This window comes from Haemaphysalis longicornis, unplaced genomic scaffold (genome assembly GCF_048455015.1).
Source record: "Haemaphysalis longicornis isolate Haplotype H1 unplaced genomic scaffold, Haemaphysalis longicornis Haplotype H1 scaffold_2, whole genome shotgun sequence".
NCBI lineage: Eukaryota > Metazoa > Arthropoda > Arachnida > Ixodida > Ixodidae > Haemaphysalis > Haemaphysalis longicornis.
The window spans coordinates 13,793,850-13,818,472 of record NW_027526295.1 but is presented as its reverse complement, the minus strand read 5'-3'; the positions used below and the strand labels follow the sequence as shown (position 1 = coordinate 13,818,472).

The 24,623-nt window shown below is 49.3% G+C and overlaps 1 protein-coding gene across 1 annotated transcript in view; it reads right to left on the bottom strand.

Moving 5' to 3' along the window:
- Nucleotides 1-3,437: 3,437 nt before the first annotated feature.
- LOC144168760 (transmembrane 9 superfamily member 2-like) overlaps nucleotides 3,438-24,623 on the bottom strand; it is a 53,572-nt gene continuing 32,386 nt past the window's right edge. The window contains exons 8-13 of the mRNA XM_077697722.1: nucleotides 18,902-19,010; nucleotides 17,242-17,374; nucleotides 17,103-17,164; nucleotides 14,793-14,850; nucleotides 12,791-13,441; nucleotides 3,438-5,059 (exon numbers count right to left, since the gene is read on the bottom strand). Of these exons, the coding sequence (XP_077553848.1) occupies nucleotides 4,992-5,059; nucleotides 12,791-13,441; nucleotides 14,793-14,850; nucleotides 17,103-17,164; nucleotides 17,242-17,374; nucleotides 18,902-19,010 (1,081 nt within the window). The 3' untranslated portion in view covers nucleotides 3,438-4,991. The remainder of the gene's footprint in view (nucleotides 5,060-12,790; nucleotides 13,442-14,792; nucleotides 14,851-17,102; nucleotides 17,165-17,241; nucleotides 17,375-18,901; nucleotides 19,011-24,623) is intronic.

Here is a 24,623-nt window from a genome sequence, read left to right as displayed (position 1 = left end):
CCCCGCGGAAGATGGTGCAATTTATCTCGAGCCACTCCTGCTTGGGTCTCCCGACCTCCGCGACCACCCCTACGCGGACTCGCGGCGAGGCAGCCACTTCGAAATGGCGCGAGTACGACGCTACCTCCGGTTTCTTCACCGCGAGAGATTAAAAGGCATCACCCCTCTAAGGATTTACCCCTCATCCGATCTCAATAAATATTTATCGACAAAGTACTCGCCAACATGGCCACCACACCTCGTATCACCCATAAATGGCAGACACTTGCTGGCCGGACGAACGGTATTCGCACCGCTGCACCCTGCACACGCACTATTGGCGTCACACGAAAACATGAACCAGAACGTGCAAAGTTGAAAAATACCGTTCGTAGAGTTCATATTTGGAAATCCACTTTTCCCATAGCCACACAACATTTTGGCTTGAATTGAAAGAAATCGCCCTATTTGTGCATTCAGGTTCATACTTTCGTATTTGCGGTTCATTTGACGCCGATAGTACCTTTTTGATAATAGGTTCAATAGGAGTTTATTGGCATAACTTCCATACAGCCGAGAGCCAGAAGCAGCCAAAAGGCAGAAGCCCATACACCAGAGTGCTGGCTGCCTCCTCAATATATAGGACATGAGAAAACGATTATGATAACATATATACAGATGAGAGGAGTTATAGGTATATATACAGTAGTATATGTCCATGTTAGTTCAAAGAACCTATGTACACGTGCTTTGATTGACTGATCGATTGGGGGTGTAATAAGCCACATTTGGACTACGAGGCACACCGCACACCCTGTTAATTTTGACCACCTGGGGATCTCACCACGGGCGTTTTCGCTTTTCACTTGTTACCCACTGTAATGTGGATGCCATGGCTGGAAATCGAAGTCGCGTGCGAAAGAAACAGCACCTCTAAGCAACCATTGCAGGTAAAAACTTTCAATGCATGCACAGTACCTGTGCACAAACACAGCATCGAAAATTTCAGCATATACTTACCAACTTGTGCCCAAGACAATCATGTCATGTCACCAAGATTCTGGTCAACCAACGTGACGGTGGCTCTGATGTCAGAGTACGAGCTATTATTATGCCACTGTGACGTGAATTGAAGACGGTGGAAGCTAAAGTACAAGCACTGCTTAACCCTGAATTTTTGCATTTCGTTAACAATTACTCAAATACAGATTTCACAGCGACTCCTTCAGGTATTCCTATTTTCCGCAAGCCATCAGTGAATGGAATACGCTACCCCAAGGACTTGATTGTACGTCCCTTGACTCTCTTCTGTCCGGGTTGTCTAATCATTACTTCGTTACTACGTAATGATGTACGCTCGTTTTAAGTGCGAATGCACTTCTTAAGCGAGCCTGAAGCGTCCGCCGCCGTCCGCATAGCAACAGCTGCGGGTGCGCGCGCTCCTCGTCTTCCTTGGCAACGGGGGGAGATGGGCGCGCGCTGCCTGGCCGCTGACATGGCACATACCCACGTGGGGGATTGGCCAGGAATCTCCTCGTCTTCCTTGGCAACGGGGGGAGATGGGCGTGCGCTGCCTGGCCGCTGACATGGCACATACCCACGTGGGGGATTGGCCAGGAATCGGGCGTGAGAAGGGCTAATGCACCCGCTTAAAGGAGTACTGACACGAAATTTCAAAGCTGAGATCCGCTCTAGCAATGAAGTACAACGACGATTGGCCAGGAATCGGGCGTGAGAAGGGCTAATGCACCCGCTTAAAGGAGTACTGACACGAAATTTCAAAGCTGAGATACGCTCTAGCAATCAAGTACAACGACAACACAAATAGGTGTCTGTGAATAAATGCATCTTTCTTTCTTTGTAGTTGTGTGTGTGTGTGTGATCTCTCTTTCGCAAACATTACCGAACCGCGCAAATTCAACGCGTGCATTCGCACTTTCACATTCTTCCCCTCGGGTAAATGCGGGGAATTTTTTTGCTTTTGAATTTCATTCTCGAGAAGATGTCGCATTGTGTATGTTGCAGCACGGGTCTTATCATTAGGATTGCTTAAACCGAGGCCAAGGCCTCCTGCTGCTCTTGTTGTGTGAATGATCATGTACGTTGTTGGCCCTTCACTACTGCACCCTTTCCTGCCAAAGCCTTTGTTAGGCTAGCAGTATGTCCAAAATAAAAATAAACGAATACTGTGCAGCCCAGACTGTTTGGTGATTGCCCGCCATGAAAGGCACGTAACCAAATATTATCAACAAATTGCTCCAGTGTCTAAGCCTGAGCGTAGGGTTGCCACCTTTCCCTGAAAGGGGGTGTGGTATATAGAATGTTTCATTTGTGTTGGGAAAAAAAAAAGAACAGACTCCATTTTTTGACGTGCAGTGCCATTGTAGCGTTTTCTTAGAGAGAAATCAACATAGGTTTTGTACTCAAAGTGATTGAAAGCTTGGTTATTGCTCTGCATGTTCTTCACTGAGAAGTAGGTGACTGCGACTGCTGACCGCGGCAGCAGCATTTCGTTTGGTTTCTCCCTTTGGTCCCCCTCCACCTCAGGCAGCGCACTCAACCGTGTATTTTGTCAGCTTGCGTGTCTTTGCGCAGCTTGTCGACACATATTTATTGTCTCAGTTGTTGAATTGACGCTTGTAAAACACCACACTGGACATAACCACGGCACGAGGGCCAAAAAACGGGCAAATGACGGCTGGTTTTAAGTATGGACCGGCAACCGGCCTGCTGCTTCAAAAACCGGTTGGGCCAGTGCAAGACCGGGCAGGTGGCAACCCTACTCGGTCGTGGTCACACACACAAGGGCCTTTCTCGGCTGGGAAATCGTAAAACAGGCTCAGACCGAGCCTGATCAGAAGCCGTCCCTGCCTCTACCCAACAATCAAGTGCATCCTTAGCCTGTGACGTAGAGATCAGGCCACTGTCCTTATAATTCAATGTGGGAAATCTCCAATATAGCCAATCCAAGCAGACTGTCAGCTTCGCTGCACTTCGGGTGGAAGGGCTTCGATATTTTGATTTGTGGCCCCTACCCACAACTCTTTCAACACTTCATTGTTAGTGGTGTAGCTTTGTCGAGGGAATCGGATAATCAGGACACACGGGGCAGTGCAGTGCTGGGAAGTTAACTTCAAGGCAGACCACCTTCGAGGACATCCAATCGGGGGGCGACGTCATCAATCCACCCACCAAGCAAGCTTCAAGACCCACGAAACGGGGCTTGCCCAAAGCCCGATGGCCACCATTCCACTTTCGAGTGGCCCCAAAGTTCCCCACAACGTGGGCAGCAGCAGCACAGCCCAGACGGCGGCTGCCATTCCCGGCCCACACTGCGCAACACTGGGCCCAGCAAGCCTGCCGGGTCTGCAACTGCACACCCCATGCTCGGTTGGCTGCACAGAGTGTGCAGTGCACAACTGGAAGGTGTTCTGCATCCAGGGACAACTCTGGCACAGTCTGGAGGCAATGGCATTTTATTCACCCTTCACTTTCTCACAGTGAGCATGCACTTCGGCAGGAGTCCATTGCTTCAATTTTCTGACAACGCCCTGAAAATCAGCAACCGAGACAACAAAGCCACGACGACCGGCATCGATGCGGATCTCGACGAACACAGGTGCTGCTCCAGTGGACGACACTCCCCATTCCCTCCTAATGCCCCACACACACTCATCATATCACAACAGCCGCACACTTTGCCTCGTGCAGTGTGGCAAACACAACCCCCGCATAAAAAGGGAACAAGCAGTGCTGGTTTAACATGAGAAAGCACGTCAGCCAAAATGTGCAGAAGAAAGCAGCCCACACAGGGAATTTATTAAGCCTGGCACACTACGAATAGGCTTCTGGAGAGCCCCGCAAATATGTGCTCTCCGGAAGACTCGACTGACACTTGAAACTGCATCGGCTCACTGGCTCACCATAGCAGCTCGAGGGACGAAAGGCATCCCAAGCGGAAGGGCTGCCCCCAAATGGCCAGCCGTCAAAATCTGCTGAAGGGCAGCTAATCGCAGCATGGGCTTGCTGGTCGCCCTGTGCTGTGTGGCCCCCCACTGTTTAGTTGGTCCAATCAGCGGAACCCGTGCTTGGGAAAAGAAGGCTCCCAACCACAGGCTTCTGTTGGTCATCAACAGAGTCACAGCACACACGGGGCACACTCGTTCCTCCCCACGGAGGGACGAGGTGCAGCAACGGAGGCAGCAAATCGTGCCGGTGCACAGCGCTCTTGTGGGCAGCCGCACCGTGCATGTCGACGCAAACTGCAAAGGTCCGACTGGCCCAAAAGAGGCAGGCAGCACTTCAAAGGCGCACCAGCACTTGAGCCCGAAGGGCAGACAGCAAAGAACGACACTGTTTCCTGCCCTCCTTGCTGCTGCATACCAACAAAGCGGGAGCTGGCTGCACCAAAATGGCCATGCCCGCTTCTGAGAACAGAAGCACCGCTGTGTGGGGAAAAGAGGCGAGACAGGAGGCAGCAGGCAATTTCCAAAAACGTACACACAGCACACAGGGAGCCAATCTATCCTTCCCACAGACAAAAAAGATGGGGGCTGCTGTGTGCATACCAAAAGACACGCACACTTGCCTTTACATTGGCACGCTCTTTCACACTCACACACACACCACGCAAGTACTGTTTGTGGGCAGAGACCAAAGAACACTTCCACAATGGAGCACAGCACATGGACAAGAGGAAACACCGAGGAAGAGGAGGCCACACAAAGGAAAAGAAAACACAACTGCAAGCCTCCATCATCACATCATGGCCAAAATCAAAAACAAAAGACGCATGCCAGTTTCAAAGGGACAACAAACAAGGGTATTGCACTAGGAAACAAAAACCGGAACAGAAATTCATTAGGTGGCCACCAGACACTGTGCACCAGAGAAGAAGAGCAGAAAGCCTAATGACTACGGCGCTGGCCACTCTCCCAGGGTCCCAGCAGGACTGCCCGCCGTGAGGCAAGTCCCGGCACAAGGCGGACAGTCTCCCCTCGCGCACCGCATGCTCAGTCCACCTTGACCACGCCGTAGATCTTGCGCACGAACCAGAAGCACGAGAAGAAGCCCACCGTGCCTGCAAAGAAGCGCAACGGGGGTCAGCACAATCAGGGGTCAGGCAGCTGGACCAGATTGGGGGGCAGAAGAATCTTCATTTGGAGCACCTGAGGAGCCTATAAAAATCAAATTTTTGGCAGAGGGAAGCGCACTTTTTAAACGCACATTACACTGAAACAGCTTTCAATAGAGCTTTTTCTACCAGAGTATCACAAGGTACGAACTGCACTACTTTTTTTACAAACCACTTTTAAATTCTTAGCCTCTACGCATAGATAGAAAACATCGAACTGAAAAACTAAGCAATCGTAAGGCACTTTTATTGCCGTTGTTTTTCTAATACCGGACACGGCTTTACGCACAAGTGTAGACTCACCACGGCAAAAGTTGCGCATAATGAGGTGACAGTCGTCGCACCCCTCCCATTTCAATACCCAAGGTGCACGTTCACTATGATCGCGATTGCAGTAACGTTGCTATGTGTAGCCACCCCCCTTTTGGCATTAAATTTCACTGTAGATAGAAGAACCATTATTACTAGCGTGCAATAACAGCCCGTCCCGCTATCGAACACTGCCAGAACATTTTCCGGCGATGTAGCCTGTGCCGCCACTTATGCAGTGTCGATCGTCCCACTCCTGCCCCTGGCAAGCTCGCTGTCAAAAGCAGCAAAAACTCGGCATTTTATAACACCGCAATGAGCCCTAAATTTCACTTCAAGAGAGCACAGCGCCTCACACTCAAGGCCGAAACACGGCGAATTCGCGGGCACCACGTTGTTTTCGATGAACTGCCGTCTTTCTAGTCGCCCAACACCCCGCAACAGATCAAACGACTCAATGTAAACCCAGCCACCCCAAGAACTAAAATCACTGTAGAAGTCAGCAAAGAGCATCCTGCCTGAACCACAGCGATTGCTTAGGGCAGCGGCCATTTTTTCCAATTTTCACCACACCAAATTGGCGGCGCCAGTGATGTCGTTCCGGAGATACGGCACTGCGAAAATTGCTGTTTTCTCATCCCCTTGCCCAAGTAGTTTGCCGCCTCAGTACACATAAGTATTTTTTCTACAGGACTTTGCAATGGTTTTCGATGGGAAAACTTTAAAAACTCACAGAATATATAACATGTGCAACCTGACATTGCGACTTTCGAAAAGCTATGTCGGGGACCATTTTATGCGGGTTTTTTTTATTGAATGATCAATCCATTAAACCTTTACAAACAACATCATCCTGGGGGTGCTGGAAAAGTATGCCCCGAGTAAGCATTTTTCCCCACTGAAACTGACTGGAGCGTTAAAATCCTTAGCTCTCAGACCGTTTTGGAGTAGCTTGGCGCAATTTTCAAAATTTTCAAGCTTTTAGAGCAGCCTGGCGTAGGAAAACAAATTTGCATAAAAACTGCGCAATATGCGCAGCTGTCTCACCCCTGCACAATGCCCCCGAAACACAGCAATTCCTCACCAGCCACAACGATGGCTTAAAGGGATACTGACACAAAATTTTGAAGGCGAGATAACTTCGCATATAGATTGGTCTGAACGCATATAGTACATCATCTGCAAAATATCAGCGGCGAATACAGCCTAGAACATATTTAAAATCAATTTTAAAGTGTGCGAAACGCAACCGAGCAGCCAGCAGAGGACCACGCGCAATCGACATCCCGTGGATATTGCGTAAATAAACAACGTCCAAACATGTCACGCATTTGTGTTTGCCGCTTCCGCACTGCCGGCGTTTTTCGCCGGCTCGCCCGGCTCGCCGCTCCAATCGGAGGGCCGGAGGGCGGAGCTTCTGCTCTCGAGAACGAACAAGCCGATCGTTGGCGGCGGAGGCGCCGTGATTTCGTCAGCTCATCGGGCAGCTGGCCGCGACCAAAGTTCTACAGCGATTCGAGGCACTCTGTTTCCATTACTTTTTATTTACATTGGATGTGAAAACGCGTCGGAGACGCAAAAAGCCCACTGAGTGAGCCGCACGGTCGCTGTGCAGGCGGCGGCCAAGGCTGCGAAGTGGCCCAGGCCGGCGCAGGTAGCTCGAGTGATAGCTTGTTACCGTTGCACGAAATTGTCCCCAAGTCACAACCATGGCAGCTTATATGAGAAAGGAGTTAATGATGCGATGGCGGGTTGCATCAAAAATTGTCATCTGCACTGCTTACGAGAGCGGGAATCGAATATCCGCCGCAGTGCTAAGCCGAACACATCTATCTGTAGGCGGACCTGTAGGCAGACCGGCCAGCTGCTCCCAGCGCGTGTCTTGCCACCCACTGTCTCGAGCGTCGCGCGTCGTTCTTTAGCCGCGGTAGCATTTGCACTCGCAGCGCCTGCGTCACGCCCACGGTCGCTATTTAATTCAGCGGCTCACGAGGTCAATACGTGGGGGCATTCGCAGAAACTGCCGCGATGCGGATTCGACAGTGCTAAGGCAGCTCTGCTCTGTGATATCCCTCTGACGGTCACGTGGTCAGCTAAGTAGTTCACACAAAATCCATCGTTTTGCGGCACCCGCTGAAACCGAAACTGCGACTGGCCGCATTGAAAATGCCTGTAATTAAACAACCGTCGCACGCTGAAGCAAATGAGGTTAAACAAAAAAAACAAGATGCAAAATTTTTGTGTCAGTGCCCCTTTAAGGCAGGATAGTAATGCACCCCCAAACTAAACGGTGAACAAATGACATGCACGCACATAGTAGAATCTCGTTACAATGAACTCCGTGTGACTGCCGAATATATTTCATTAAGGAAAAACAATCCTTTCCGTGTGAGTACATGACAAAAACTAACATTTGCTGCAGGTGCCACGTTGATATGTAAATAAGGAAAAAAAAAAAAATTAAAAACCCGGGCAGAGTCTGGCTGTGCACATTGGATTTCTTTAAAAAACCAGTAATCTTCTGGGCTGCTTGCCAAGATCTTCACACGAGTGCTTGTGGGAGTCATCGAGGACAGTGCCTGCGGAGTGAGCGGGTCTTCTCGGTGGAAACCAGAGCATCCCGGCCAGCCTCTCCCTTCTCGTGCATCGATAGGGCATCAGCACCGTTTTCCTTGCTGCACTCTTCTCGCTCATGCACTGCGTTGACGATGTCTTGGGTGAGTCTAGCCGTTGCGCTATTTGCAGTACACATAACCCTCAAAGGTCACCGCAGCGGCGTCTATGCGGAGCCTCTCAGTGAGCTCATTCCACAGTTCTGCGGCAAGTTCTGGTGAGCCCTGACCTTCCTATTAAAGAGTTTCACACTAATGTACACAAGAGGGAAATCTGGCACCACTGCCTAGGGGAGCCGTGCTTTAGCAAGCATTCCGTCCTGTACCGGGCAGGCACACTCCGCTTGTCCTTGGCATGGCTCATGAACAGGCTGAAAAGTTGGCTCTGGCTGCAAAAAAAGCAACAATATTGCTGCAGAAGGTTCATCAAATTTGTTTTGTTATTATAAAATCGAATCCCCAAAAAGATTAATTTGCTTCATGTCCGACGAACAAGAAAAAGTATTACCCTTTTTTGTTGATTTTGGCTTCGAGACAAAAAAGAAGCCATATGGCTAGCTAAGCCAAGTAGGCGAGGAACGTCGCTAGCAGCAATGGCACCGCCCACGACGGCCCGCGACTGCAGCGACAGATTTCCCTCTATGCTTCCTATCTTGTCACATGTGAAGACGCCAAGGGAGTTGCCAGAAATTGCTGGTAGTGCTGGCATTCACATTTCACCACGAGCTTGACAGATGGTGACCTCCTCCGTGAGCATCTCTTCAGCCAAATAATAATTAGGATGCATTGCACAAGGTTCTTTCAAAACACATCGGATGATGCGCTGTCACAAAGCATGAAGCAAAGTGCTGTGCATTACTCCACTGCAAGTTCACCACACGGGCCAAACAGCTTAACGTTCTCCTTTATGGCGTTTTGGAGCTGCAGCAGCCTCTTCTCGTCTCATCTTGTTGGCTTGGTATTTTTCAAGGCTTAGCCGACTTGCCAACCACCTTGTGCCTGTGGAGCTGCAGCAGGAGGGAACCAACACGCCAAGACGCAATTTCTTCCCGCCCTGGCACCTTTGAAGTTCTCTTTTATCAGGCAACAGTTGAAGAAAGTGTGCCGTTCTGTCGGCATTAGGGACATTATTGGAAGAGAAAGACTCAACGACATGTTGCATGTGCCCTCTTGGCATCAGCTGCTTTTTCTTCACCCCACGCGACGTGCCACGCAATGTCATTCGTTTGACAGAAGCCACCCGGCTCTTGCTTCAAGGCCCGAAATATGCAAGGCCTTCTCTTGAATGACAGGGCCTGACAAAGGCACATTATGCTGAAAATCTCCATGTCCCAATCAAGTGGTTGCGACTGTTGGCGGTGTGATATCCCGCTCCCTGCGCAAGCCGACTTCCTTTTTTCCAGCTCCATCAGGATGCCACCTTTTGTCTTGGTGCACAAACACGGCCACTGTCGGCAAAGAGAAGTTTGCAGCCCTGCCTGTGGTGACAGCGTGACGCTAAGCTTGCTATGAAATCACCACTACGGTAGACCGCGCTCACGACGAGGCCGGTGGTGCGAGGTGTGATGGCCTCAGGGATTCAGTATTTGAAGTTCAACAGAACTTTAGAATAGCAAATCACTGGAATAATTAGAGGCCTGAAAGCAGTGGAATTTATACTATGAGCAAAAATTCTTTTTCTGTGTGTTTTTTGTACAGCTTTGGAAAGTCAGATGACAGTGCAAGTCTTTATTGACAGGCATGACAATTAACTAGGTCATTCGGCAATTAAATGTTTCCTTTTGAGTAAATTTTTTGCGGTTCCCCTAAAAGATCCAACACACTGGGCCTACAGAGCTTAAATGAAGCTGGTAGTGCAAGTATCTACAGATTTGCGGACATCTAAACCAACCACGATTTCAGTTTCCGTACACACCCTGCCGTCATACATTGTGCCCCCTGGCGCTGCTTCTTTTCCATGGCATCCAGCTCCACGAAAACGCAACAATGGTGATGTCTATAGCAAGAGGAACCCTTGAAGAACTCTCACCCAGAAATCTAGCAGTTCTAGTTTTGTTCTCAAGGCAGTAGAGGGTATTTTGTGTGGTGTCATCAAGTGACAACACCAAGGCCAAATGGGTTAGTAAGTGCAAGAATACATCTATGTACGTTATGCCAAGGTATTTGGTGTTCTGCAATTCGCAGCTTTGAAACTTTTTACATTGAAAGCACAGGCATGTCAGTGAGAATCCCTTAAAAATTCGCAGATTGTGAAAATTTTCCAATTCAATGTTCACAGTATGCGATTTCACTGTGCAGCAATGACGGCATCAAGTGACCAGACCACACGACACTGCTGGCAAAACTCCACAGTGGCCCTAAGCAATTTTAGATGCGGAGCATCTCATTGTCGGGGCTGTGTCCCTCCCTGCCTTGTCCGCATTCTACTGCGCATGCGCGTCTTTTCAGCCCCGTCAGCGTCTGGGCCGACGTCAGCGCAGTCCACTATAAAAAGAAGTAGTTAGGCGGCGCCCGGTTTCGATCCCACGACTCTCTGGCCGCAACGGGAGGTACGTGGCGCTCTTCCCACTGCGCTACAAACCGAGATGGGAGCATGTGCTACGAACATGCCTTGTGTCCTTCACTCATTCAAACTACGTGAAGAAGCTACTGATACAACGAAGGCACGCGAAGCTGAACGTGAACGGAAACGACGAACTGAAAACTAATGGGAACTTCAGTCGACCCCATGGCTGCTTCGCATACTACTCAGGGTCCCCCACGGAAAGATGGTGTAATTTTTTTGTTTTCAAAAACAATCCATTTTTAATTCTCAGAAACTATATGCCTTAAAGCAAAACTACCGTATTTATTCGAAAATAGGTCGAGCACGAATATAGGTCGACCCCCTAAAAATTGAAGTCGCCGAAAAAAAAAAATAATATATTCGATTATAGGTCGACCCATACTTTTAAGAAAAAAACTTGAGGAAACTTTTTAAAACTCCCATTTATTTACAACGCGGTCACCTCACTGGTCGGAGCCACACAATGCGTCGTCGTCGGAACTTGCGCCGCATGCGCCGCAGTTCATTACCCACCCCCGCCCCCGACTGGCTTTGAAGGCTGAACGGCCAATCCCGCCTCGCAGCGCTAACTGTTGAGCTTTGGTCTGAATATCTTCGCAGGACACTCGGTGTCCTTTCGCACGCTCCTCTTCCACGTGCAGCCGGAGTTTTTTCTCGAGAGCATCGTGCCTCCCACCACGAAACGCACGACGCAGTCCCCTACAAGCAAAAAGTTCGTCCCGCTGTTTCCGCCATCCCCTGATCAGCTTTTCATTAACGACTAACTCTCGCTGAGCGGCGCAGTTGTTCAAGTTCTCAGCAAACAGGATCACCCGCCGCAGTCCGACGTGACATCGCGAAATGCGCACGAGAAAAACGTTGTGTGCGGAAATCACAACGAAGCAAACACAAAGAAAGCGCATGAAACGGAGAACGGGAGATAGTAGAGACAGCGAGCGAAGCAGGCAACGCCATTCCGTTCACGAGGTGGCTACGCTAGGTGGCGAAAGTCACCTAGCCAAGCCAAAGACACCAAGCCAAGCCAATCTGGCTCTCTAGCCAGTACGTAAGCTCGCTCGTGTCCGGTTCGGCCGCAGGTAATGCGCGATAGCCGGCAATGACTGTGGGTGGTTTTCTTACGCTGATTGTTTTGTTATTTTTTCCTTTATTTTCTTGCCTGTCTTTGTTCTAGATGCTCCGCGCTGCCGCCTCAAATTGAGGAGCGCCGGGCGCGACGGAGAAACGGATCGCTCGTTGCGCCCGCCATTTTTGATCACGACTATAGGTCGAGGTTCTTCGGTCACGATTATAGGTCGACCCTCAATTTTTAAGCACATTTTCGGAAAAAAAAGGTCGACCTATATTCGAATAAATACGGTAATTGGGTATTTGAAATCAACTAAAAAAAATGAACAAGCCCATGAAGTTTGATCAAGAATGCTTGGAAAACAAAAGTTTCTTAGAACAGTGTGTCCCCTTAAATTTAAAGGAGCCATGAAGACAAAGCACAAGTTTGTTTTATTTGAGAGATCTGGTGTTCTATATTGCCCCCCGTGCTAGTCCGGCAGCAAACGATAGTTTATGCACTGAGAAATTATTCAATTTATCCTAAAATTTTGATCCTCCCGCCAAACCCTCTTTTTCGTGAGGTTGTCCGCAATGACGCCCGAAAAGAAGGCCTTGAAGTGAACGCAAACGCAGCAATAGGCATCCAGCTAACTACACAGCCTTGTTTACCATCAGTCCTCCTTGATGGCGCTAACACATCGTGGCTGACACTTGCCTGCCTTTGCTTTGTTTTTGACCGTATTTGCGCCTGGCTTGTTTTTAATACGGTAGAAAGAACTCGTGTTGTGAAACATGAGGTATACTCGACAAACAGGATCACATAAGACAATGCCGCTGACGCTAATCTTCCTGTGTCGGGTCAGACAACCCGAAAGCACCATACTGCTGTAGCTATGACAAGCCAAGCGTGCGCAGTACCAACAATAGCACATTCTGGTACTTCAATGTTTACGTGTGCTTTCGTAGCTTCCATGCTTACCCCACCATTCGTACTTCTACAAAATGAATATATGAGTTACATTTAAGCAAAAATATCTCGTGAAGGAAGATTATAAGCCCTGCATAATTGCTTTTGCCGCCTCCGCCAATCGCAGAGGTTCTGTTCTGGGAAATGAGCATGGCCATTAGGTTAAAAGTGCTCACCGGTGAGCAGGAAGAAGAGGAAGACGATGATGAGGGTGTATCCGAAGTAGAGGAAGGTGGAGGCCACGCCCGTGATGCTGAGCCGGGTGAAGTAGTGCACGCAGTAGACGAAGAAGTAGAAGGCGGTGCAGCCGCTGGTGAGGAAGGCGCGCCACCACCAGTGGTAGTCCTCGGAGCACAGGTGGAAGTAGCAGAGCAGCACGGTGGTCTCCGAGCAGGTGATGATCAGGATGAGGAAGACGAGGAAGAGGAAGCCGAACATGTAGTACATCTGGCTCGACCAGATCGAGTTCAGGATGAAGAACAGCTGGATGAAGATGCAGCCGAAGGGCAGAATGCCGCCCATGAACACGGCCGGCACCAGCTGTGTGTACAGCGACTGCTCGGGGATCTGGCGCGGGATCTGGTTGGTGCGCACGGGGCTCTCCAGGGCGCGCCGCTTGAAGCCCAGGTAGGCGCCCACGAAGGTCAGCGGCAGCGAGATGCCAAACCACAGTGCCAGCAGCGCCAGCAGCGTCGTGAAGGGCACCGCCGCCGAGCTCTCCTTGGCCCACAGCAGCAGGTTCAGCGCAAAGAACACCACAAACACCGCCCCGGGACACACCAGGGCCGTCAGCAGCACGTTCAGCTTCCACTGCTCGCCGCCAAACGCTGCACGACGCGATTCGACAGAGACCAAGGTTGCAATTGAAACCAGTTTTGGCTTCGCTTCTCTGCTTGGCATCCGACGTTATCGATATCTCAGGAAACGGCATACCGCGCTTCTGCCAGCACCACTTAGGATTGTAACGACCACTAGCTGAGGCGTACACAGTGGCCAAACGCCATCTGTGCCATCGGAGATGATAAACTGCCATGCGCTTGGCCCCACCTTTGGAGCTCGTCCCTGTGTCGCAAAAGGCGTGTTCACACCAGGCCGAGAGTCGGCTGATTCAGCAGTCGGTGCCTATGGCAACACCACGCCAACGAGAACTCGCCAGCAGTAAGAGTCAAGTTGGCCAACTTGCTCGTAGAGAGCAAAAGGGTGAATTCACTACAGAGAACATTACCCAAGTACAAAAAAAAATCTACTCAAAACTCCTATCGGGAATTTGAACTTGGTAATTATGACACCCAGTGCTTCCAACCACTCGGCCATAGCTGCAGCACTGCCGGAAATGGAAATACTATAAAGTATACATCGTATAGCCCCTTTATTTGTCTTTTAGTTTTAGCACTTGCAGCAGCTTAGACAACCATTTCTTGAATAATGCTCTTGAATAAAGCGTCTCCCAAATTCCCACAAATTTTTCATCTCTAATGACTATTTCTTCAGGCAAGAAAAGCAATCGCAAATGTGTGGTTGTGCTGCTGACTGCTGTGCGAGTTCACCCAGAGCGAAAAGTGCTTCCCTTGGTACCTTGGTTTTGCACTGTAAAATAACAGTTAGTTTATTTTAATTTCTTAGTACCTTAGTACTAACTTAGTACTAACTTTGCTCACTGTTCTCCCGCCTTTAATTGGTCTTATATTTTCTACGAGCGTGCCAGTCAGCGATGCGTCACATGTGCGGTTGTGCAGAGTGGACTTCATAGTCTACCAAGCTTGGTAAAACCTACAAACTGACAAACATCTTATTGGGCACAAATCATGTTGTGACTTAGTTTCAACTGAACAAATGAGTTGCAATGACCTGCCGGTGTCCAGCCGACTGCTTGTGTAGGAAGGTCGGTGAGCCGTGCAGTAGCTCAGTCAGGCCAAGCCTGCTTGAGTAACCATCATGTGGAACGCCATCAGAGAGGAGGACTGCGCTATCGAAATGACTTATCTGTAACTGAATAAAGGGTGGCCTAAACATGCCCTAGGGACTCCAGACTACAATTTGTGCAAGCAATCCCACATCGAGAGCCGGAACACGGGCTGTGAAGATGCAGGGTTTTCGGCCAAAAACCCCGAGTTTGGGGAAAGCGATTACAGGCACTGTGGGGGCTCGACTGGCGGAGGGAGAAGAGGCTCTACTCACACTTGTAGATCCTGGCAGAGACGTAGCCAGCCGGGGTCCCCAGGCACACAAACAGCACCTGGCCGGAGGAGAGAGCAAGCGAGGAGAGCCTGACGCCCTTCGTCTTGCGGCTACCGCACAACGCAGTTCCACGCTAATACATATATACCAGAGAGAAACCTGGCGCTGCAGCTAGCGACGTTACTCGCCTGCTTGGCTTGGCTAGCCACAAGGTTTCGTTTTTTGTCTCAAGGCCGAGATCAACAAAAGGAAGTAACATCTCTTTCTTGTTCATCTTGCATGCGCTTATAAATATTTCCTGACAAATAAATCTTCTTGTAGCTCCAATATTGCAATAACAAAGCAAATTTTGCAGCCAGAGGCAACTTCTCAGCCTGTACATAAGTCATGCTAAGGACAAGTGGAACGTGCCTGGCCGGCCGGGGCGTCGGAACAGGGGGTGCAGGGGGAGCGACGGCTCCCCCTAACACCTCCCCCAGTCAAGGGGCACCTGAAGACCTCTGCTGAGCCTGTTTATTTATTGAAGGCAAAAGGGCTAAGGATCTGACGATATTTTTCGCCCTTATGAGTGGCCTCGAATCTGAAGAAGTGGAGAGTTCAGCGTTACCCGTTTTCGGAAGATTTATAACTGAAAGGCCTTCGTACGAAGCATTTGAAAAGCTACTCTCCCAGCCCAAATATTCCATGCCTGCGGTATCATTCAAAGGATCGATGGTATATTGGCTTTGCCGTTTGTATTCAGCTCGTAGAATCATGATACTAGCCAGCTCCTGGACAGTAGACCAATCATTTTTTACGCTAACCAGTTCAGATTTGTTAGAAAACCATGAAGGGAATCATGGTTCCCTATGGCTTGCAAAAACTCAGTTTAACAAGTTCTCAGCAGAGATATCGGCAGTGCGACTATATATTAATAAATATCAATGCATCCGTGTCATACTACTGAAATTTTCCTAATATAATCGTGCACCAGACAATCAGAAATACTCGGAACAAAATTAAAACAAATCCGTTGTGCATGTACGTACTGTGATAATATAACGCACATGGTTCAATCTACATGCACATGATAACGCATAGCATAACTTCTTTCTTCAACTGACCTGTATATTTAACTCACTTGCTTTGCCAATATTCTTCGTGTAAGCCTTCATTTTGTAGCATGAATGTGCAAGTCTCGTGGTATGTTCGCGGTTAAGACGCATGTATATGAATGTGCTGTAAGTGTGTGTTTCTATTGCAAATTTTAATTTTTTTTATTTATTTAGATGTAAACAGCTCTTTTGCATTGATAAATAAAAAGGTACGAAATCGTGGGTGGTACTGTTGCCTCATGTGGGGGGCACAGTCATTGTGACTGAGTGAATATTTGATTGGGTTTGATTTGGTTTTGCGACCATTTATGCATACTAGTCATTGTAGCAGACCCTGCAGAAGTACTCAAAGAAAATAAATTACGAGGTATTTAAAAAACAACTATAATGTTAATATAATCGATGATGATGATGAGCATACTTTTGGCTCCCCCAGGGAAAAAATAGTTCCGACGCCACTGCATGGCCAAACGTTCCCTAGACCGTGGCGCCAGGTTTCCCTCTGGTGTGCACTAGCATGAAACTCTGCTGCCAGGGGCAAGGAGCACAGTGCACACAACGCTGCCCAGAAGTGTTCCTCCTGCCCGACCCATGGCTGTCTCAGCTGGCTGGGAGCTTTGGTGCAGCCTCTGTGCAGTGTGGAGAGGGTGACAGCGGGGAGACCGCCCTGTTGGCTTTGCTTGGCCCTGCACCATGTTTTCCCCACGAACGCAATGGGCTAGGCCACGGACGGTGGCCGCACAGGGGAAAGGGCACAGCTAGACCGCACCAGGATCAAACGGAAAGTTTGCTCTACAACCACCAAGGGAGAGCGAGCCTCTGCAAAGGAACCATCGCCATCCACCTGAACTGCAGTCGTACCGCCCCAAAGGAAAGCTCCACGGCTTTGCCGGACCAGAATGCATTGCTCTTCAGCTGCAAAGTTCCCCAGAAAGCCGTGGAGCTTTCCTTTGGGGCCGTACGACTGCAGTGCAGGTGGATGGCGATGTACTGATCGACTGATTAGGGGGTTTAATGTGCGATGCTACAGAGGCGATGCGGCGCACCATAGTAAAGGGCTCCAGATTAATGCACCGAAATCTCGAACACACAGGCGTTTTTGCTTTTCGCCTCCCACGTGGGTGCGAAATTCTCCTTTGCAGCAAGCATTGCGCCAAACGACCCTCACCAACCCAAGCAAGCAGCCAAAAAGGAGGCAGGGAGGGCGGGCACTCACCATGGCACAGGTCATGAGGGCTCCCCGGTTGGCTGGCGACAGGAACCCCAGGCAGGCAAACACTGCACACGCCAGGGGGGGGGGTCAGTGGGGCAGCGAGCGGCCCGCGCGGGAGGAGCCCGCCGGCCCCATTACTCACGCAGGGTGATGAAGGTCATGAAGAAGATCTGGGTGCCGCTGCCCAGGAACACGGACAGCAGCATGCCCTTGCGCGGCGTCCGGAACACGTCGCCGTGCACCAGCTTCCAGCCAAACTCCTCCTGCGCGTCATCCTGCACACGGAGGCAACGTCACACACCAGCCGCCTGCCAAGAGGCCAGAAGGCTCTGCTGCCGCAAAGACGCGCACAGAGCACAGGCCCACACTTTGGGGATGGCACAAACGGAGAGGGAAAAGCCAATCCCTGCATCGGAACATCTATCGGAGGACATTTAGGAATGCCTGAGCACCCTGTTCCTCACAGCCCGAAGCCCACAACATTGTGCTTCTTGCGCCCAGCCCCATGCCAACTTTGCACTAGAATACCAAGGGTTTGGAAAGGACATCACTTCCTGGTAAAATTTAAATTTTTACAAACAATATTGCTAACACACACAAAAAAGATTTTGTATATATAAGAAATTTTCCAAATATTTCTGTTTCGAGAAATAAATGTATATGTATCATTCTTGCTATATAGTTTGAAAAAAAAATTCACCAACAAATTGTGTTTTGCACTTATGTTTTGCACCCCATTCTAAGTTATTAATGAATGAACACACGTTTATTGAAAAAAGGAGAGAGAGAAGTCCCCTTGTCATGACCCCAGCCTCAGTCAAGAGTCGGAAAATGGGATAGGAAGCAAAGAAAGCAAGCTAGAAGCACTCCTCAATGCCGGCTTCTGTGAGGAAGTTATTAAAGCCTCATTTTTTTTCTTCTTTGTATAATTTTCAGTCCAACCATCCTTGCATTAAAAAAATAACCAGAACTGAGCAACGAAACACCTTCTCTATCAGCTTCATGCAGCTGAAAGACTGCCAGAGCTAGGGTTAATAACTAATGCACGTAAAGTAACTCTGCCCATTTCAAAATGGTTCTAAATCAAGTGGCAAAGTGCGGACCCTCGAAAGGGCGACTGAGGCCTGGAAAGCTGCTGCGCCTTGGCAAGGGGCCCCCGGCCTGCCACAACACTGCGTTGCTGGGGGGCGAAAGACGAAGGAGTCTGGCGGCACGTCCGAGGTTACCGAGCCGAGTGTCCACCGTGGCCGCAGAAGCCACCATGTGCCAGCACTCACCTGGGTGGTGCCGGTCACCTACTGGAAAAATAGGTACAAGCGACTCCCGACCCCGGCGCTTGGGAAGCTGAACCAGCTTGCACGGGAGATAGCCCCTGTGGAATGGGCTGGCTGGACAATTGAAGCACACGCTGTACAACGCAGAGGGAGGGCTCCGAGAACGGGCGACCCAGCACGCGCCGGGGAGCTTGTCATCATTTGTCCAGCCCCCTGGCTGGACAAATAATGACACGTGCAGCAGCAAAGCTCAACAGGACATTCCACAGCACATCAGCAGAGGGTCCAACTGGGCTATCGTGCTCCCAGCCTTAGTCGAGCTGGTGCATGTTACCAAAAGGTGCAAGCTGTGCGAAGGAAGGCACCACGCAGCAGAAAACCGGTCCCTGTGTGATGTCTCTCTTCGTGCAGTTTACACCTTCGGACAAACCCCTTCTGCATAAAGAGGAGCTCCAAAGTCCTGGACAACCTTGTACTCTGCCCCATTTCCCTGTTCTTGGGCAACGAGGAGAGGAAGAGAACACGCACCCCGGAGTCCATCTGGTTGTAGCGGGCAATGTCCTTGTGCAGGGTGCGCAGCAGGATCATGGCCACCATGCCCGTCAGGAAGAGCACGATGATCAGGCTGTTCATGATGCTGCAACAACAGGCAGGGATGCCACACGTCAACCCCACCCACAAGAGCAAAGCCTGCAGGCAAGCCCCTGCTTGCACAAAGTGCACACACAGCCACAGAGAGGAGAGCCCCCACCTGAACGAGTGCTGAGCGAGGCAGCAGCCGAGCAGAGTGCACCCCTGCTTGGCGCACTGCTTTGGCCTCGCATCTTCTGTGTAACAGGTCGACAAAGCTCGCATTACCGGTGCACGCGCAACCGGATTCAATCATTATGAGCGCCCAATTACATGGACCATGATATTGCCAGCTGCCACCTGCCGCATGGATAGTCTACAGTATCTGCCACCGCATCACCGGACCTCAACGTGCGCCGACCGCTTGGCACGTCACTTATACCAGCGCCACAGCCCGCCAAGTTTATGAATTGCCTACCCGCCAGCTCCGCAGCTAGTGGGCACGGCGGCTCTGCCAGAATGGCATCTAATCCGTTCGTCTTCCTACTGCAGGTGAGAAAAAAATTATGCAAAAAGCTATCGCTCAAGTGACCCGTTTTTGGTAGTGCTGCCATGCCCATGGCTGTGTTGTATCTATGAAACTGCAGTGTCCCTGAGGACATTGCTCATGCTAGCCGGGGATATCGAATCAAACCCAGGCCCGGATTTAGCTGCCACTGCAATAGTGGCCGACATCAGAGACATTAAGGAAGAGCGGCTAGCTAACATTGACAAGAAATTAGATGGCCTGGCTATACTAGACGTTAAAATAGAATCTTGCCAAACTCAGATTGATTCCATGAGTTGCGCCATTGAAGTTTTGGAAAAAAAAAGGGTGACTTGGACAACCGCAGCAGGCGACATAACTTGATTGTTTACGGTCTCCCAGAAGTTGACGAAGAAACAAGTGGTACGCTGGCTATGATCAATAGAACACTCGAGCTAGATAAGGCTGCCATGGAATGAATACACCGGTAGGTAAATCCGCACCAAATGAATCACGGCCAGTAATTTTTAGGCTGTTGGACTGTAGACCAAAAACAAATTCTAAAAAGAGGATTCAAACTGAAAGGTACGTCGTTTTCCATCGGCGAATACTTCTCGCCGAAAGTACGAGAAGTAAGGAAGAAGCTGTGGGACAGTGCGAAGCCAAACTGTGAAAACAAAGAAAAGGCTGCCCTTTCATTTGACAAATTGTACATTGACAGGCGTGTGTTCGTTTGGAGCGACGAAATGAACCACAAGATACCGATGAAAAAAAGGACCAAATGCAAACAAAAGTGCTCCGAGGGAAACCAAGCCAAAAGAAATCCCAAGCTGGCCGACGACTCGAAGCAAAGAGCTAACCTTGCTGAACATAAATGCCCGAAGTATACTGAACAAGATAGAACAACTCGAGCATAAATTTAGCCAGTTCTTATCCAGAGCATATCTTTATCCAACACCTCGGTGATAACAAGCACTGACCCTTTATCTACGTTCTGCAAAATGCTAGATTCTTCACAGCAGGAATAACACTTATTGTTGCGCGAAGTGAACATGGCACACGTGTAGCATTTCTAGCTCTCATATCTGCTCTGTTCTTGTGTATTTTTGTTGCTGTATCTTCGTAGTGGCACTATTCTTACCTTTTTAATATACCTGTTTCTTTGGTTATTTTTTTCCTTCTTGTTACTACAGCTTGTAATATACGCGTGTGCATGTGTAAAGTTGTGTACTTATTTGTGTCTTTGTGTGCATATGTTCTTTTTTTTCCCTTCTTTCTCACGAAGCAATTCAGCCTGCTGATTCACACGTCTCTTGTACACACATTATGGATGCCCTCCTGCTATGTTCTGGAATGAGAGTGGCAGTATTGTAAATAAATAAATAAATATCTGATACCGCGACCCTGGAGCATTCTGATAATTGTTGATTTTCCTATAGAACGCATACAAAAGTGGACGGTGCCATAGTTGTTCATAGTTATATCCAATATATTGTTATGAACAGTATCAACTGTAAACCTGGATATAAATGTGTGCGCATTGGGGCTCTTTGATTTACATTCTCGCAAGAAGGCATTCATTTAAAAAAAAACGCTTCCTAAAAGCTCTACCAGCCAACGGTTCTTTCGTGGCGCGCGGGACAACAAACTCCCAACACGGCGGAGGGGAGGGGGTTTCACTCACGGAGCACACTGTAGCAGGTGCCTGATCGCCGGCGGGCGCGTCGGCGGTACGGCTTTGTTGTCTGCTTTAGCGACCGCTGTTTTGGGCCTGTTTTGGCGTCCCTTGCGCCGCCACAGTCCTTCAGTGCTTTTCTGGACATGAAACTCCACCGTCACGCTATGGGAGAGCTTCGTGCGCTGCCCAGGGAAGCAGTGCGCTTTCGCTTTACGTGTCGTGGGCTGCTGAAATGGACTTGGCATTTTGTGAGTGATGAAAAAGTTTGTGTGAACGGACATGCTGTTACGTCGTTCCTGCCTGCCGGTCTGGCTACAGAGGAAACGGCGAAAAAACACCGCTATTAATACATAGCGTTCTTTGGGGAGTACCGTATAAACCGGAATATAGGTCGAGTTTTTTTCCAAAAAAATCCGCACAAAAGTCACCCCTCGTCTTATATAGCGGTCATTGGCAGAATGTAAATCGTTGTCTGGCAACAATGTGCAAGCGCAGTCCGTCGCCATCGCCATTCGTGTCGGACTGCTCTCTCGCACTATCAGGCCTTTATTTGATTTGGCTTTTCTCTAGTTTTTCGTCTTTTACTCGTTTATTGTGTGTGCGTGCATACATTTCTGTACGTCTCTGTTCCGAGATGAGTGGCGGCAGTCGACGCCAGTTCGCCGCGGCGTTTCAGCTGACAGCGATTGAGTCACTGAGCAGAATGGGAATATGGCGGCACCACGCCAGTTAGGCGTTTCGGAGAAAAGTGTGCGGTACTGGCGGAGCCAGAAAGCTAAGCTGTGCGCGTGCAACCCCCGAAACCGATCGTTCCGTGGACGTCAAGCGGTGCACCCCGAGTTGGAGAACAAAGTGGCAGACTTCGTCCGGGAACTTCGCTCACGATCGCTCCGGAGGCCATGCGCGGACGGGCTCCGCGAACTGTACAATGAGTGGATAGCCGGCGACAACAAAAAGACCTATACGGGCCGGTTGCGACCGTGTCAAGCTGGGTGTCTTTCTCTGGGCAGTCGCTGCCCGACGACATGGTTACACGAGCGTTCAGGAAGTGTTCCATCAGCGACGCGCCTGATGGCATGGAAGATGACAGTGCGAAGCAGTCATCCTTGGACGACTCTGAGAGCTCGGACGAGTGACTTCGGCAGGCATAGTGAGTGGCAGTGATGGACGGGCGTCGAAAATAAATATAGACATTGTGAGGGCGCTTCTGTGCCGAATTATTTTTTTTGTCAACTTTTCCCACCTCAAGGTAGGGGGTCGACTTATATACCGGGTCGACCTATAATCCGGTTTATACGGTACCTCGACAGCCAGGACCGTATACGTCCTACATTTCCATAAAATTAAGATTTGGAAGAAGTTCCACCTTTCATCATTATAACAGTGTAAATGGAGATGATTTGTCGGACAGAATTTTGAAAAACCGTAAAAGTTAAAACCTTGAAAACAAAACCGTCACAAAAATTACCCGGTGAGATGAAAAATATGCATCCTATACATCTCCCCCAAAACAGAATAATACCCAAAAGAATTCTCCAAAGAACGTCGAAATACGTCTATATTCAAAATGCAGTCATGTTTGGCTGTAAGGAACTTACTCTTGACAAGTGGCATAAGAATGCTAGGCATTATTCTCTGAATTTCTGCAGATTTTTTTCACTCTCCTTGTGATGCCGAGCTTCGCACGAGATGAAAGCGTACCATCCTCCGAAAAAGCTTAGCGAATTGAGCTTTCATTTACTGCACATCTGCGTATGTGAAAAAATGAAGGAAGCTCACACTGACGCGTAAGATCTGGAGGTTTGGAGTGAAGCTGTACGCAACTTTCACGAAGGTTGAGTCCACGATTGCAGCCGATTTCCTTCTTCACTGCTGCAACGACCTTTACTCTATCACTGTTGCTATAAGTGTAAGCTTCTTTCATTTTTTTTTTGGAAGTGCTAATCAGTGGACGTCACCTTGGAGGGGCATCCACTATAATGTGTCTTTTTCGTTCATCGTAATCGTGTTCCCACGATTACGATGAACGCTGGAGTTATTTGTATGGCCAATCTTGGCCAATCTACCCAAGTGGACATGCTTGGCTCAACAAACGTGCGGCAGGTACACGGGGCGAGGCACGTCCACACGAGTGCTCGGCATTCTCTTGGTTTTGGTAACTGCCGCAAGGCTTGCGCTGACATGCTCGGCACTTTTAACTGCGTACACAACAAATAGCGCTTTGCTAAGCAGCTTCGCCCTAAAACAGGCGTGGCGAAGTGGTTGTGAATGGAGACAATTAGCGCGTCAATGTGTGCGCAGAAACTGTGTACAGAGAAGACTTGAAATTTCAGCTTGAACAAAAACGATAGGACTTAGGAAGGAAACACGGACACAGTGCTTCCTAATGCTTCCTTCCTAAGTCCTATCGTTTTTGTTCAAGCTGAAATTTCAAGTCGATATGGAAAACCAACTCGCCCAAACCCAAGCAATTCTGCAGAGAAGACACCTCGGCAACAGCAGATAAGATCCACTTGCCGAGCTGCTGTGGAGATTTCTTTCCCCCCGTTTTCTCTTCCTGGCTTTGTAATCAAGCACATTGCCGGGCTGTAAAAGAAGAAGCTCTTGAAAGCACCGCCTTCTTTGTTTCCGGGGAATAACCAGCCAGAAATAACCTTGCCACATAAAATGCCTTGTCGCCATGTGCCTGTAACTATGTCAAATATGTTAACATCATACGTAAAATGTCAACATATAAATGCTCTCTGTGAAAGCATTTCTGTGAGCGCGCGCGGAACAAGCAATGTACAAGGCCGAGGATTATTTAAAAATACTCCAAGCGGTGTTCCAATTCTAAAGTTGAATCCTACAACCAAGCTGTTTTCATCAGAAACCAGAGGCACTCGCGAGAGTAATCTTTGTTTTGTAGTGTTCAATAATGCCAAGCCAGCTCTCAGCGTTTTGAAAAAAGCGCACTATGACACCACCGCACTGCACCTCAACTGTGCGTAAAAGAAGGGCATTGATGAAGCTGATTCCGAACGGAGCTGGAAAGAAATTGTCCACCCGTGCAAACTTTCCCTCAAGCACTGCGTCGACACACCTCCGACGCCGTTCGCACGGGGCTCATCCCTAGCAGTCAGATATCACTTACGCATGTCATGCTAAAGGATAATGTCTGGAACTTTGGGACATACAGATGCAAGCACGGAGCACCACGGCCAAGTAATTTTGGGTTTTGATGTGCCAGAATTTCCCCTATAGGCGAACAGCGCCGTTGCCAAAGTGAAACCGATTCTTAAGGTTGAGAGCTGCTGCTGGGAAGGGCTATGAAGAGTGCTGCCAAAGGTCGGGAAAGAATTTAGACCATCTCCCTAAAGTCTGCCACCCCAAGGACTTAAAAATTTCTCAGATACCAGTTTAGACCGAGCATTCTGCTTGATACGGATTCCCCGTAAGGGCTGCTATTATAGGACTTTCCTACCGGCGTTCCTATC